The 14,430-nt window shown below is 38.2% G+C and overlaps 1 protein-coding gene across 1 annotated transcript in view; it reads left to right on the top strand.

The window, feature by feature from the left end:
- kcnq1.2 (potassium voltage-gated channel, KQT-like subfamily, member 1.2) overlaps positions 1–14,430 on the top strand; it is a 154,567-nt gene that overhangs the window by 82,037 nt on the left and 58,100 nt on the right. Inside the window, exons 16-17 of the mRNA XM_037542579.1 lie at positions 13,619–13,694; positions 14,203–14,297. Of these exons, the coding sequence (XP_037398476.1) occupies positions 13,619–13,694; positions 14,203–14,297 (171 nt within the window). The remainder of the gene's footprint in view (positions 1–13,618; positions 13,695–14,202; positions 14,298–14,430) is intronic.

Here is a 14,430-nt window from a genome sequence, read left to right as displayed (position 1 = left end):
AACTGCACAGCTAATGAAATGCAATTTAGCACCTAACCAGAAGTACAAATAATAGTACTGTCCTTATTTTAACTATACACAGGGATAATGTGCTGTAATGTGCAAGTTCCTGTAATAGTGCAATTATCAGGACAGTGCAAATAATATAAAAACACTGCACATGGCATGGTATATAGCAAACGTGAGTCCAGTAACCTTGAGGTAGTGTCCAAGATTTTATAGATATATACTGTAGGTTTTATATTATAAAAAAGGGTACAAGGCTTTACATACTAAAACCTATGATCATTGCAAAATAGTAGATAGGGAATGGAGGGATCTTCTTTTGAATAAAGTTCAGCAGATTGACATCCAGGGGTTAAAAGCAATTCCTGAACCTGCTTGTGTGACAGAGGCTTCTGTAGTGCTTCCGAGAAGGGAGAAGACCGAACAGTCTATAGTTTGGGTGGGAGATGTCCTTAATGATGCCTTTTACTTGCCATTGGCCGCATTTCTGATGTAATAAGTAGTCCAGATCATGCCTATGTATGTAATTTATTTCCAAAATGATATGTCTGGAGCTTCTTCAAGATCTCTGGAAGCTGCTTGAGAGAAGACGGAGAGTGTGTAAAGCTGAAGGCCAGGCAAAAACAGGCTACTAATAAGAGTCTGAAATATACGATCAATTAGACGGTTTTACAGTCAGTGCAAAATAAAGAAAATTATTCTGAATTTGTATGGCTAAAATTTTGACTGATAGAATTCATAAGGAATAACTGATGTATAGTTCTTCTTTAATTGTCTTTGGAATTAAATAGCTGTTGTGTACAATGAGTGGTGCTCTTACAAGCTGGATAAGGCTGTACTGTAGTTACACTAGTTCAATTTATGATGTTTCAGATTTTGCTTTTTCCTCCACTCGCAAATGATTAAGACTAGTGAAGTGACCCAAGATGTGCGTATGCTGAAGAAAGACTGTTTTTCCTTTTTTTTTCTTTTCTTTTATCCATTTCTTTCTTTATTTTATTTTCATTTTATCCTCTGAAAATTTTGACTGTGTTTTCTGAGGGGGCAAGCCTAGTTTAGCCAGACCATGAGGACAGTCTATGGAGAACATTAGCTTGAATAAGTAGATCATGATCTTCCCACAAGAGTGTTAGCTAGCCATCTAGCTGTAAATGTTTAACACAAACAAAAGTACCTAACCATCATTACAGAACATTGTCATTCTTGGATGTTGTCCGTCTATACAACTAGCTATATGTGATTAAGCGATTAGCAGCGGAACACCGGTCCCTTTTTATGGCAGCAAGTAATTTATTGCTATGTTCACTTTATCTTTTGTTACAGCCATAGCAAACAAATTGGTGCCAAAATGGCGCCGTCTACACTGCTTGACGTCCCTTGAATCTCTTGCGTATGCCCATTTCAACAATGGGGAGTCAGTCAGTCAGGGATGTTGACTATTCTTGGCTGTCCCCCTTAGCGGTCAGAAAAAAACAACTGTCAAAAGGGTGTTCTTACAAATTGAGATTGATGACTGTTACTGGCTGAAGTTGGGAAAAATATCTGGTGATTATTATACATGACTATCTATCTGTGTTTGCTTTAGTTTGCTGGCTACCAATGTAAAAGATTTACATGTGACCACACCAGAATACTTAGCCAGCAGTTATAAACAGACAGAGTTCACAGGGTCAGACCATAATGCACTGAGGCTCAGGCGTCTCCTTGCTGAGGTCACAGTGGAACATTAAAGAGGTCGTTTTCTCAAATTTATCCATGTAGCCCGCAGAAACCTTTTGGATCATCTTGCTCTTTTTTCCTTTTTCTCTTTCCACTTTTTTGTGGACTGTGAACTTTTTCTTCAAGTCAACCAGTCTCTGAGCTCAACACACACAGAAGTGATGACCCTGAGTTCAGACATATAACCATCACGGGTAACAGTTGTGTTGGTGTGCACGCATGCAGACTTCAGCAAATAGTGCTTATCTTACTTAAGACTGAATAAAAATGGATTTAAGAACATGTTTGGTCGGAATACTCATTATTTATATACTCTTATGTAATTTTACTCGTATAAGTATTTCTTACACTGGCGCTTTAATCTTTGAGCATAATACATTGCTGGAATTAGTAAATATTACAAGCAAATCACACTGTCAGTGTTAGCTGAGAAGTGAGGGGCGCCATTGGCGATGCATGTGGAATTCCGAGAGACTAAAGGTTAACCCCAAGAGAGTGGCTTTTCCTTTCACCCTTTTTTCTGCCTTTAGCTCATTACAGTGTGATATCTGCTACTCCAATAGCAAACTAGATAAACTTACCTCAGTCTGCACCTCATTATAAGGGGAGTTTGATGTTTTCCCTGTTTTGCACTGCAATGTACATTGTGTTATTTGCGCTAAATTGTGACAAAACTGTGTTTCATTTTTAGCTTAACACTAACATGATTGTGTCCATGCTGAAGAAAAACATGACAGGTCGAACATGTGTAGCATGAAGCTAACTCTTAATCTGTTCTTTATGATGATTTAGTAAGTGAAATGTGTTTTAATGCAAATAAAGTCTGTATGTTTATGAGGGTGTTTTTTGTGTGACTCAGAAAGAAAGATCATGCTTGGTGTGGGGGTGGGGTGAGGATTCTGTGTGTGAGAGACAGAGAACAGGGGTTTGTTTTCCTGCCTGTCTGAATAATATTCATTCTCTCTTTGACTTCCAAGTGGCAAATATATGAAACGTGTTCTCCAACTTTGGCACTTTGGCAGAGGCCCCGAAGGGTATTGCTTACCTGTAATTGTATCCTCTGAACCACAGGGCTAGGCCAGCTGTGCACCTCCCCACATCTGCTCCAGTGTAAACTGAATTATGCTCCGTCCTGATGCCAGTATTGTTTCAGCAGTCAGTGCCTATCAGTGCCAGAAATTGATCCCTTCTTGTTTGCTTACTACTATGTGGAGCAGGAACCAATGAGAGGACAGCCAAAGTTCTTCATCAACACATGTGCATGGACACTGTAAAGGCATGCATGCTCATACATGTGTGCTCTGCCTTAAATGAATGTGACTACTACTGATTTACTATGCAAGAATACTTGTGAAAAAGATGAATGACCTACCCAATTTTGTGTGTGCATCTAAGCGTGTGTGTGTATGTATGATGGATAGCAGCAGGGCCTCTTACACCTTCAGGGCCTGAGGGAGAGGATAAGCTCTCACTGTCATCAGTTCTTTTCCTTCTTCTCCTTGTCCTTTCTCTTCTGCTGCGCTGCTGCCAAGTGCAGGCCAAGCCAGGCTGCTTTCCTTTCCCTGTTTTCTTTTCATGGTCGTATGTCACTCGCACACTGAAAATACATCAGTCTTGGAGTAAAAAACTAACAGACACACACACACACACACACACACACACACACACACACACACGCATGCATGCATACACGCACACACACCAGGCCGAGCACCACTTGATATTTTGTTCAGGAAAAACTAGCATTGTAGCCTTAAAGGGGTCCACTGACAACATAAAGTAATTTTACATTTCCTTCTTAAATTCTTACTACTCCCAGCACCTCTTTTGCTGTGTTCTGTACTGAATATTAACACGGTAACGTCACATGGGAACAGTTGTTTTCTAAGGAAGACGAAAAGAGGATTAATTTCGTGCTGATCCTAAAATCATTTGTTTTCATCAAATGCTCCCCAGTATCCATGATATGATTGTTCATGGTCAGTTGAGACACATACTTATTCTCTGTGAAGTTTCTAACTGCCATAATATCATGGTAAACACAAGGTGACTCATTTTTCCTAGCTCAGAAAAATTACAACTGGGCCTCTGTGGTCCCAGCTATGCCACACCCTAGTGTTTGGCTTTTGAAATGGGGATATTACAAGAACTCAAGTAGTTCAGCCTGCAGGTTCATCTCATAATCCTTTGATGAATATGTGACTACAAACATGAATATTTTTGAATTTATCCACTCGCGTCGTGTTCACCTCGTAGAACATTGTATCCACAGCCAAAGCACCACCTTAGTCATCATAGCTGCAAAGGCACTTACACTTAAGTAAATCTTTTAACCTTGAGAAAGGGGAGAAACCAAAGCCCCACTCTTACTCCAGATCTGAAAAAGTCCACAGGTGTTTCTGTCCATCCTTCCACTAAGAAAAGATAACTCAACACTTTGAGTCTGAAAGGATGTGTAGCTGTCAAGAAGCTCTTACTGAGAAAAGGAAATAGACAAAAAAGAATAAAATTTAGCAAACAAAGAAGCTGTCTGTGTTCAAAGAACAATGAACTTTCCACTATGGTTATCATATAAAACTAGGGTTACATTTGATTAATATGTAACACTATAATTTTATTGTTTTTAATTCTAAGCATTGCCCCATTTTCTGCACTTCTACTACAGAATACATTTTTCTTGAGGAATGATTTGTGATCTCGGTGGCCCGACATTTCAACTGTCCTGAACAGGAGGCAGCCAGGGGAGACTAGACTTCATGGAGAACAAAGCAATGCTTAGAAGAAAAAGCACTAATTAGAGGCAGGGTCTTTTATGTCCCTCCTTCTGCCCCCCCCCCCCCCCCCCCCCCTATTTAAGCAAGGAGAGTGGGTAGCTTAAAAAAGGGACAAAAGAATAACTTCTTTGAGAGATGACTAGGTTTTGTAATACCATATCCTGAAAGGGAAAGGCCTTAACTTGTTCTCTGAAGGTCACAATCCCCCCTCATACTCCTAAAGTGTTAAGCCAAGCTGAACAGCTTCTGTTTGGGACCACATGGACACTGTGGCCCCTTCTCTTCATGCACTCTGCTCTCATATGCTAGCATTACTGTGGAGCATCAAACAACAGACAATTTAATCCTAATATCAGTCCCCAAGCTGAGGCGGTTCAGGCCACAGCAGCCACCTTGCCTCAAGGGGGTAATTCCAGAAATTGGTCTGAGAAAAAAAAAACAACGAACCCAGTGTAGGTACTTGATGGACCCCATGCTAAGCAGCAATAAATAGATTCTTTCTTTAACATGTTTAATCCTGCTAAACAGCCCACAATCCTATTAAGGGCATGAATCATAAACCCTACCTCAGCATTTCACTTAGGTCAATGTGCTCTTTCCAGTATCTACTCTTTCTCTCCCTCTCTCTCTCTCTCTCTATATATATATATATATATATATATATATATATCTCGAGAAAAGCCACGGTTGTGAAACTGCACAGAGAAGTCTGAAAACAGCTGTTATACTGAAACTGATTGCAATAGTAGGGATTTTAAGCATGCAGGGTCGCTACGCCAACCACAACCAATGTATCATTTTCCACATACATGTGTTTCATTAACGAGTTCTATCTTTGTCACTCAGGGTTGCCAGATTTGCATTTTCCCAACAAATCTGCCTAGTTTGAAAGTGTAGTGTGGGTGGATTTTATAATCATGGGATGTACACATGAGTGATACAAGTTTATGTAAGATTTGTTAGATGTAGAGGCTATTTTTAATAAATATGTTTTTTTTCTAAGATCTGTTTGAGATGTCTATTTTTGGACACATTTTTGGTCAATTTCAGCTTCTGGTGAGTTTTAAGTAAGCATTTAGCTGCCCGCTCTGTTTCACACTGCAGGATGTGAGAGATGTAGCAGTGTGACTGTTACAGCTCACACATACATTATTCACACGTACATTTTCTCTGCTGAGCAGAGCAGCAAGAAAGTTCTACAGATACACTCTTATCAAACGAATAAACAGTTACATCAGACACTCTGCTCAGTAAAATATAATTCTTAAAAGAGCAGGTACATTTGTTTACCCTGGTCAGCTTCTGACTTGTGATTGGACAATAGTTTCAGTCTAGTGAACTAACCGGTAAATCGTTTGCAGCAGGGAGTGTTTAACTGGTATTTCATATGTCACACATTTGCGCTGCCTATACAATGGTTAAATAAAAAGTGTTGTCACTGAAAAATGATAATAGCAATTAATATTATGAGCTGATCACCATTTCCTTAGTATGTGATCTGCTTATAATATCACAAGAGGATAGCAGTGCAAAGCAATCACATTATCTACTTCATCACAAAGTGTGTGATAATAAAAATGAAATAAATCAGATGAAATCTGATTTTTTTTTTTTTTTGAGGAAAAACATCTTAACAGTGGGCATAAGGTTCTTTTCTGTGTAGTCATCCTTCTTTTACACCAAACCCACCTTGAGTGTCTTATTAGACCCACGCTATGACTATAACCTGCAAAATAGCATGTCATGTGTTTCATAAATTTAGTAGAAAACAACATTTCATACATTCTTCCTTCTCTTGATTGATAAAATTGAATTAGAGATGAATTAACAATCTATCTATCTATCTATCTATCTATCTATCTATCTATCTATCTATCTATCTATCTATCTATCTATCTATCTATCTATCTATCTATCTATCTATCTTCAGAGTATCTTGCTTTGACTTTGTCTCTTTCTCATTCTGTCAACCAATATTTAACTCTGTGTCTAAATCTAAGCTAGATTTTGTCAGTGTTGTCAGTGGGTGTGAACACAGTTTATTGCTGAACCGATTCATTTTGTTTTTGTTATTTATTTCGATATAATGAATTTACAACTCATTGCGTGGCATCCTCCCTTTTGGCTGTGAGCTCCCAACACTTTCATGGGCCTCTTGCCTCTTTGAAGTGCTTTGATGTTGATTACATGATTGTTTTTGCCTTAGAGGAGCTCAGACCATTTCCTTTTCCTGTTAGATAGACAAAGCTTACAGATCAATGTGCTCATCAGACCTTTGAAAATGAGGCAGTAATTTCCTAATGACCCAACAGCCCCTCCGGAACTGAGGACATCTCTGTTGCCTTTAGCATGCACCTGATCAGCAGAACCTAAACATATATTCTTTGGTTGTAATTGGCTGTCAGAGCAATGGTTATGGATAGCTGTAAGAACAGTTTGATGTTAGGCCTAAGTTTAGGCTTACAATCCAAGAAAGTGAACTCTTAGCAAGTGAAAAAATGCCAAACTTAGTCAATATATCAAATATTTCTCTTTGTGAGATTGTTGTAAAAACATTCTAACATTATTCAACTTTTTTTTCATGTTTAACCTGTTTATGTGATTTTATCTAGAGAAATTGTTTTCTTCTATGGTGGCTAATTTTGATTGTTTCAAAACATGATACAGACATTTGCTTATTTCATCAAATTAACTGCTGAAGGAATTGATTGTTTTAAATTGTGCTATATCTGTGTTACATATTCTGTATTGTGTGTGCCTGTACTGTGACTGTATTTAGAACATTCTTCTGTCATTTCTTGTTTATCCCTATTTGGTCGTGTTTGTCACACCTGTTACTTGTTCTGTATGAGCTGGGTCTAATCTTGGCATCAGTCCAGCTATATAACTGTGTTAGCCCAATGTCTTATGGGCTAGCTGTGTGTCTGAGACCTTGAGCGTGCAACAATAAACTTCACTGCAGCAGACAACAGGAGTCCCCTGGATCCCAAAGGGTTTGACATTTTTCACTGCTGATAGAATGAGACTAGAATTTCACTAGATAAAGGAACTTAAATAAGTTAAACAATCTTATAAAGGTCTTACAATATTAACATAAGAAATATATATATATCAAATAGATTTAAGATGGTAAACCGGGCAAAATATTTTTTCAGTGCAGAATTTGGTTAGATTTGGGGTGAAAGCTTTGTCTGCATAAGAATACAATGAGTCAGTCTGAGTGTGTCTGAGTGAGAGAGAAAAAAGGCGGGAGGGAAGCTGCTCAGGGGCCAACGTTAGGGTTGGACAGAAAAAAAGCAGGGAGAGAGACAGTAGGGTTTAATAAATGAGAAAGTGGAAGAGAGTGAAAAAAAGATCCCAGCACAAGGTTTTGTGAAATTGGCACATTATAGGCGTCAGTAATCTGCTCTCTCAAAACTGATCACAACCACATTGAGTTTCTGCGATACCAACATGCTCCCAACAGTCCAAAAGTCTGGAAGCAACATTAACTCTGCATGCTTTTTTCTAGAGATAATGTACAGTGATATATTTGTTGACAAAGAACAGATGAGTCTGACTAAACTTTGCCTTTCTCATGGTGATTCGCCTAATTCTCCTATTCAGATGCACACTAACATTGCACTCCCATTCTGATGATCCTGAAGGCTTGATCGATTCAGTTGTTAAAATAGAAGTTTGAAAATAATTTGAAAACAGAGAATGTAAGGGACCGTGAAAGTTTCAGTAACAGTACAGCAGTTAAAGCCGTGGAATATTTTAGAAGACTAACTTCTAACGTGTTGTGTTGTACTGGTTGTTGGCACATTCACTTAATCTTTCAATGCTGATGCAAAAAGTAGCAATTTCTGCTTTTTAATCTGCTCTTATTATTAATCACATGATTTCTTAATGCTGTTATTCCTTTTACTTGATATATAATGAAAATTCGTAGACTTTATTGAGTTTATGTCAAACCTTTTGAACAAAAAAATCACATTAATATGAATGTCACATTTCAGGTGTTTTTTATTACTAACTAAACAACTAAATGATTATTAGCTTTTACTCATCTGAATTCTGCTCTGAATGAGCTTGTGCATTTTTTTTTTTAAATCTGTTCATTCAGCCATAATAGAAATACAGTGATAGAAACATGATAACACACAGAAAATGGCAATTCCATACACTAATACATTTCACTTGTGGCCAGCATGAACACATACACCCCATAATTCCTCTGGCAGCAGATCTAAACGAGTCAAAGGGGCCATTTTCAAAATGGATCTCAAGTGGGGTGCTCTTTTTGATTTTGAGCTAACTGAATTTTCTCACACATTAGACAAACACTGTCTGCTTGTATACTTTTGGCATGGTGTGTAAATTAGGAATGGCAATGATAGAGTGGCTGTTGAAGATAGACATCTCTTACAGCGTTCAAAATTAGCCTTGGGACAGAATACAATGAGAGAGCTCTGAATACAAATAATGCAAATAACAACCAGCAATAAAAAACAGGTTCACTAACTGAAAGTCAAAATAATCTTTGTAATTAACTGAGAACTTAAGTAAAAGAGTAACATACTAAAACATGAGTGGGACAAGCATTAGTATGTCTTTGCTTTATGTAAGTCAATATGTAGTATTTTATATGAGTCAGTATTTTTTGTTGCATTGTCCTTCTTTTGAATGACAGCTTGAAATGTTTTAGGCATGGAGTGCATGAGTGCTTGATGCTCTGCCTAGCTTGCTTGGCTTTTGGATTGCTGAACAATGGCGCATGTTGAACACCTCTGGCCTCCTTCCACCACTTCAGTACATTTTAGTCAGGTGTGTTGGATGGTGACTTTACGGGCGTAATAATTGAGATACCTAGATTGAACATGACGTGTGTGTGTGCATTTAGATTAGTGTCTCAACATTTTTTTTAAAATAAATGGGAAGTTAGATGGCAGTTTTTTAGTTTGCTATTGTGCATTTGGACCAAAAATATTGATTTATAAATTTTTAAAGAACTAGAATGGTCTGCTTTTGAATATGGTAAAGCTAAATTTCCAAAATATATTTCAATAACATTCATAAACATAGTGATTCTAATAAATACATGATGATAGAGGTACCTCTAGACTAATGTTGAGCACTGTGGGTAGCTGATGCATATATCTCTAGCTGCAACATGTGCCTTCATTCTTGCCTAACACTAATTACTTGCTGGACAAACGATTTCTGCTAAGGGAACCAGCACTAAAGAAAACTGCATACTGCATTCAGTGTCAGTAGCTGGCTATGAGTTTCAGAACCCCCCTTGAGTTGATTCTGAAATTTCTAGAGGAATCCACAATGACAATGCAGGAGTTCTGTCTGCAATAACCTGGAGCTAGTTAATAAGACACAGCCCCTGCTGGGAGCTTTTGCCTGTGTGTGTGCCTGTGTGTGTGTGTGTGTGTGTGTGTGTGTGTGTGTGTGTGCTTTCTAAAGGTCTCCCCAGCTGACTTAGTGAAGTACAGCATACACACACAGGCGGTCCTAAGCCTCGCATTCAGTACGAGACAACAACCTTCTCACTCTAAATCATAGAGAGGCTCAGGAACACAATGCAGAGCTTGTGTGAGGGTGTTAAGCTGTGCCCAGTCAAGAGGAGTCCATGCTTAATGCCAAGCTGTAAGAGTCACACAACACAGAATGCACACACACACACGACACACCATGGAGGCAGTACATAATGCAGCAGTTAGTAAACAGACATCGATGTTTACTCTTTCACAGATATACAAGGTCAAAACCTTGTATATCCCTCTGTGTTTCTGTTTTTTAATTAAAAAAAATGCCAGATAACATTGAGGTTAATGCCTCAAGCCTCTTACAGAAGGTTATTACATGAAATCATAACAGGTACTTCATATTATGCCTGAGATGTTGTTTTATGATAGTTGTGACACAAAATTTTGGCCATCAACATATCTTCTAAAACCCATTGCAATAGTATAATAGTAAATAAATTGGCTGTATCTACACTGTAGATGTCATGACCCCTAGTTTCTATAACCACCACTTTAAAGAAATCTCTAACACTTTATTTGAAGTGGTCTTTTATAGATGACTAATAAACTCTTAACAGATTATCAGTAACACATCAAGAGCAGATCAGTGAAGTAGCAGTAATGACTCATCTGAATACATTGAAGGAAATATCTTGAAGATGCTCTGTGGATACATTACTTACATTAAGTAGGTATATTGTTAATATGTTACTTCCATTACCTAAAATCTAACCTTAACCAACCTCACCCAAAACCCAACCCTCACCCCTGGCCCTAATCCTAACCCGAACCCTAACCTCATCCCAGAACCGAACCCTAACCATCATATGTCTTGGACATGTTACTGAGAGTGTTTGTTTCATCTAAAGGACCATTCAAAATAAAGTTTCACCTAATCTGAGTTGGTAAGTTTCTCTGCAATGCATTGCTTCACATCAAATCAATCTGAATGACCTTATTTAGGTCTCAGCAACGGAATTATGCCGCAAATCTGTGGGAATCCTCTTTAAACTTAAATTTTCCTTCTGCTTAAGTCCATTCAGTCGATTCTGATCAGTGTTTCACAAGAGATTTTTGTGTGTGAAATCAAATGCTCATTTGTCAGACATGTTCCTCTTTGGTGGAAGTTTGCAGATTTGTGATTTGACTGCATGTAACCCTCCCCCCCCAAACATACACACACACACACACACACACACATGAAAAAGCTTCACTCCGGATGTTTTCATTTACTTACATACTTACATACTGTACCACACTAACAGAAAGCATGAGAGAGATAGAGACAGAGAGAGGGCGAGAATGGGGGCTGAGAGGGAGTAAGGGAGGGTAGAGCGTGCATGATGTTCTCTTTGATGTGTGTGCTTTACTGTGTGTGTCAGCCGGCTGGGCGCTTTGTTGCTCTGTCCTCTGCTCTAATTAAGACGTCCTCTCTGTTGCTGACGCCACAGAGGGTCCAGGCTGAAGACGAGGAGAGAGCAGCAGTCAAAACAACACAGTCTCCTGCTGGAGCCACACAAAGGCCTGAGCAGAGGGAGCTGATTTATGTTGTATGAAGCACATCTCAGTGACAACTCGGAGCACAGCTTATCTCGTTTTGGGCTGACATGGGGCCTCTCTTCTACAGGGATTAGAAACGGTTAACAGGAAATGAAAACAAAAACTGAAAACCGATTTTTTTTTCTCAGGGCAGAAATTAAAGCAGTCACTTTCAGCTTCCAGAATGAAGATTTTACTTCAAAACAGATTTACAGATTAATAACATTATTATTTTTTTCTTCCAGATAAAACTTTTTTGTTGCTGTTAAGAGTGAACCAAAATGAAAATGTTAGTTTTCCAATCTTATTTTGTATTATTAACAAGTTTACCATATTTTAAAAATATGGTAAAACAAACTGTGTTCAATTACATTCTGTTCAAAGTATTGTTTTTGTTATCACTGTGTGAAGGTCAGAGATCACTCTTTATTTACTTCATTTTCAGTCAAAACAACTATTAAGCAGACATTCATTTATTTTTCAGGAGATATTCATAAAGAGATTAGATAAAAGATAATCACAATCATGTGTATAAGGAACAAAACAACAAAACACAGGACTTTCCAAAAATGGAAATAAAAAAAAATATTAAAAGATACAGAGAATATGGGACTCCTTGCAACAACAACCATATGAGACCTGGTAGAACACCAAAACTATCACCATCAGATAAATAGTACTTAAAGCTTTCATCTTTGAGAGAGAGGAGAAAATCAAGCTCCACTCTTACTTTAGATCTGAAAACATCCACAGGTGTTTTTGTCCATCCTTCCACAGTGAAACGCTATGAGTCTGAAAGGATGTGTAGCTGTCAAGAAGCCACTACTGAGACAAATCAAACAAAGAAGTTGCTGATGTTCTCAGAAAAATGTACTGAGCAACCACAGAGTCCAAGCCTCAACACACTGAATGTAACTGGATTTACTTGCAGAAACAAAACAACTAACTTTTAAGACTGAACTTTGGCAGTGTTGAAAAATTTCCCTGCAGCTGAAAGTGAGTCTCTTGAAAAGAATGTAAGCTGTAATAAAGGCAAAGACTGGACACACTAAATACTGAAAAAATTAGATTTTAATTTTCTGTGTAATTTTCTGTCAAATATGTTTTCCTTTTTTACCTGATGTTAAAAACTTTTACTTTATGACTAAATACTAAATAAATGAAAAACAGTCTCTTACTAGACTTACACAGTACTTTTCATGTTTCTGCTCCTTGCTCTTTTGTGTTTAAGTGAATGGAGTGTTTTGAAATGACATTGTTTATGACTGACTGAGTGTGTGTGTGTGTGTGTGTGTGTGTGTGTGTGTGTGTGTGTGTGTGTGTGTGTGTGTGTGTGTACGTATCAGACGAGAGACATTCCTCAGGGCCAGACATTTGTGACGTATGTTTTTGTTTGCTCACTGTCAGTAGGATGTGACACCCTCTTTTAAACATTTCCATTCTTCCTTCAGTGCCCTATTTATTCCTCTTCTCTTCTCTTCTCTTCTCTTCTCTTCTCTTCTCTTCTCTTCTCTTCTCTTCTCTTCTCTTCTCTTCTCTTGGTAAAGGTTAAAGTCAGCTATTCATAAATGTAAAGCACCAGGCTGTGGATGAAGCAATACTTTGAAGTCAGAGATAAATCCAGAGGTCAGATTTTTAGAGGCAGACATGAGGAGAATCCTGCTATCTCACAGCTCTACATCACTGATAAGAGTAAAATCTACTCTAAGCCACCTGAAACAAAGCAAATGCCTTCTTTTACATAACTTAAAAGGAGAGTAGGAAATTAAAATGATTAAATGTTATAAATTAATGTGGGATTTGAAAGCATGACACTGAGTTACAACTAAGCAACAAACATTTTCTGGCAAGCGCTAATGAATGCGTATCTAACACACACAGGCTTATTTTCCTGGTATTTGACATTGACCTACTTCATCTGTGTACTGTACAGATTTACATTTTTTATGTGTTTCCACAGACCCTATTTCTGGGTTTACACTATGCAGGAGTACATTGTAGGATATCCCTTTCAAAGTCTGTTAATCAGCCTCTGTGGTTTTATCTGTGTGTTCTCTTTAGGCTCTCCCATGCGCATAGATCTGCCATCAAAGTCATAAGGAGGATGCAGTACTTTGTTGCCAGAAGGAAATTTCAGGTAACGTTGAACTCTTGAACCCCTTGAATGGCTAGGACCTGCCTGTGGCCCCAAAGTTGTATTACACATTTCTATAACCTAAGAATAGCTCAACAAATTTGCATTGAAATCCCTGTAGTTGCAGAATAATAAGCCTTAGTATGTAGTAAGCCTGGCATTTTATGAGGTTAAATCTTGCATTCTTAAATCACTAAATTATTAATTCAATACCTCTGTTTACAGTAACATTGCACATCCCTAAAGCCATTACTTGAAGTTTTTGATAGAATTTTTTTTTTTTATGCTGCAGTTTTAGTTTCATGTAATTTATTTGCAAAGGCCCTTAAGCTGTTGTTTCTGAACACCTACTGAACCATTTTCTGCATTTTCTGGCTGGTGTTATTTGGTAACTTGAATAACACTGTGTCATGGTAACAAAGCGTGGAAGTGGAGGCCCAGGGGGATGCAGAAATGCTCGGTGCTGGTGACAATAGCTTTTATTCGTAGTTTCTGTCTCTGGTCTCTGCAGCAAGCAAGGAAGCCGTACGACGTGCGAGACGTGATAGAGCAGTATTCCCAGGGCCATCTCAACATGATGGTCCGTATTAAAGAGCTCCAGAGACGGTGAGACAACTGCAGCATCCCTAGAGCTGTAGCTCTTCCTCTTCTCCCATCTGTCTGTACTGTGTTTTAATTCCATTGGTGGAATTCTGGACTGCTCATTGTATACTTAATTGTGTCTTACTGTATTTTTGCA

This window comes from Pygocentrus nattereri, chromosome 11, assembly GCF_015220715.1.
Source record: "Pygocentrus nattereri isolate fPygNat1 chromosome 11, fPygNat1.pri, whole genome shotgun sequence".
Taxonomy (NCBI): Eukaryota; Metazoa; Chordata; class Actinopteri; order Characiformes; family Serrasalmidae; genus Pygocentrus; species Pygocentrus nattereri.
Note: the sequence above shows the minus strand (reverse complement) of the source record. Positions and strands in the feature narration are given on the sequence as shown.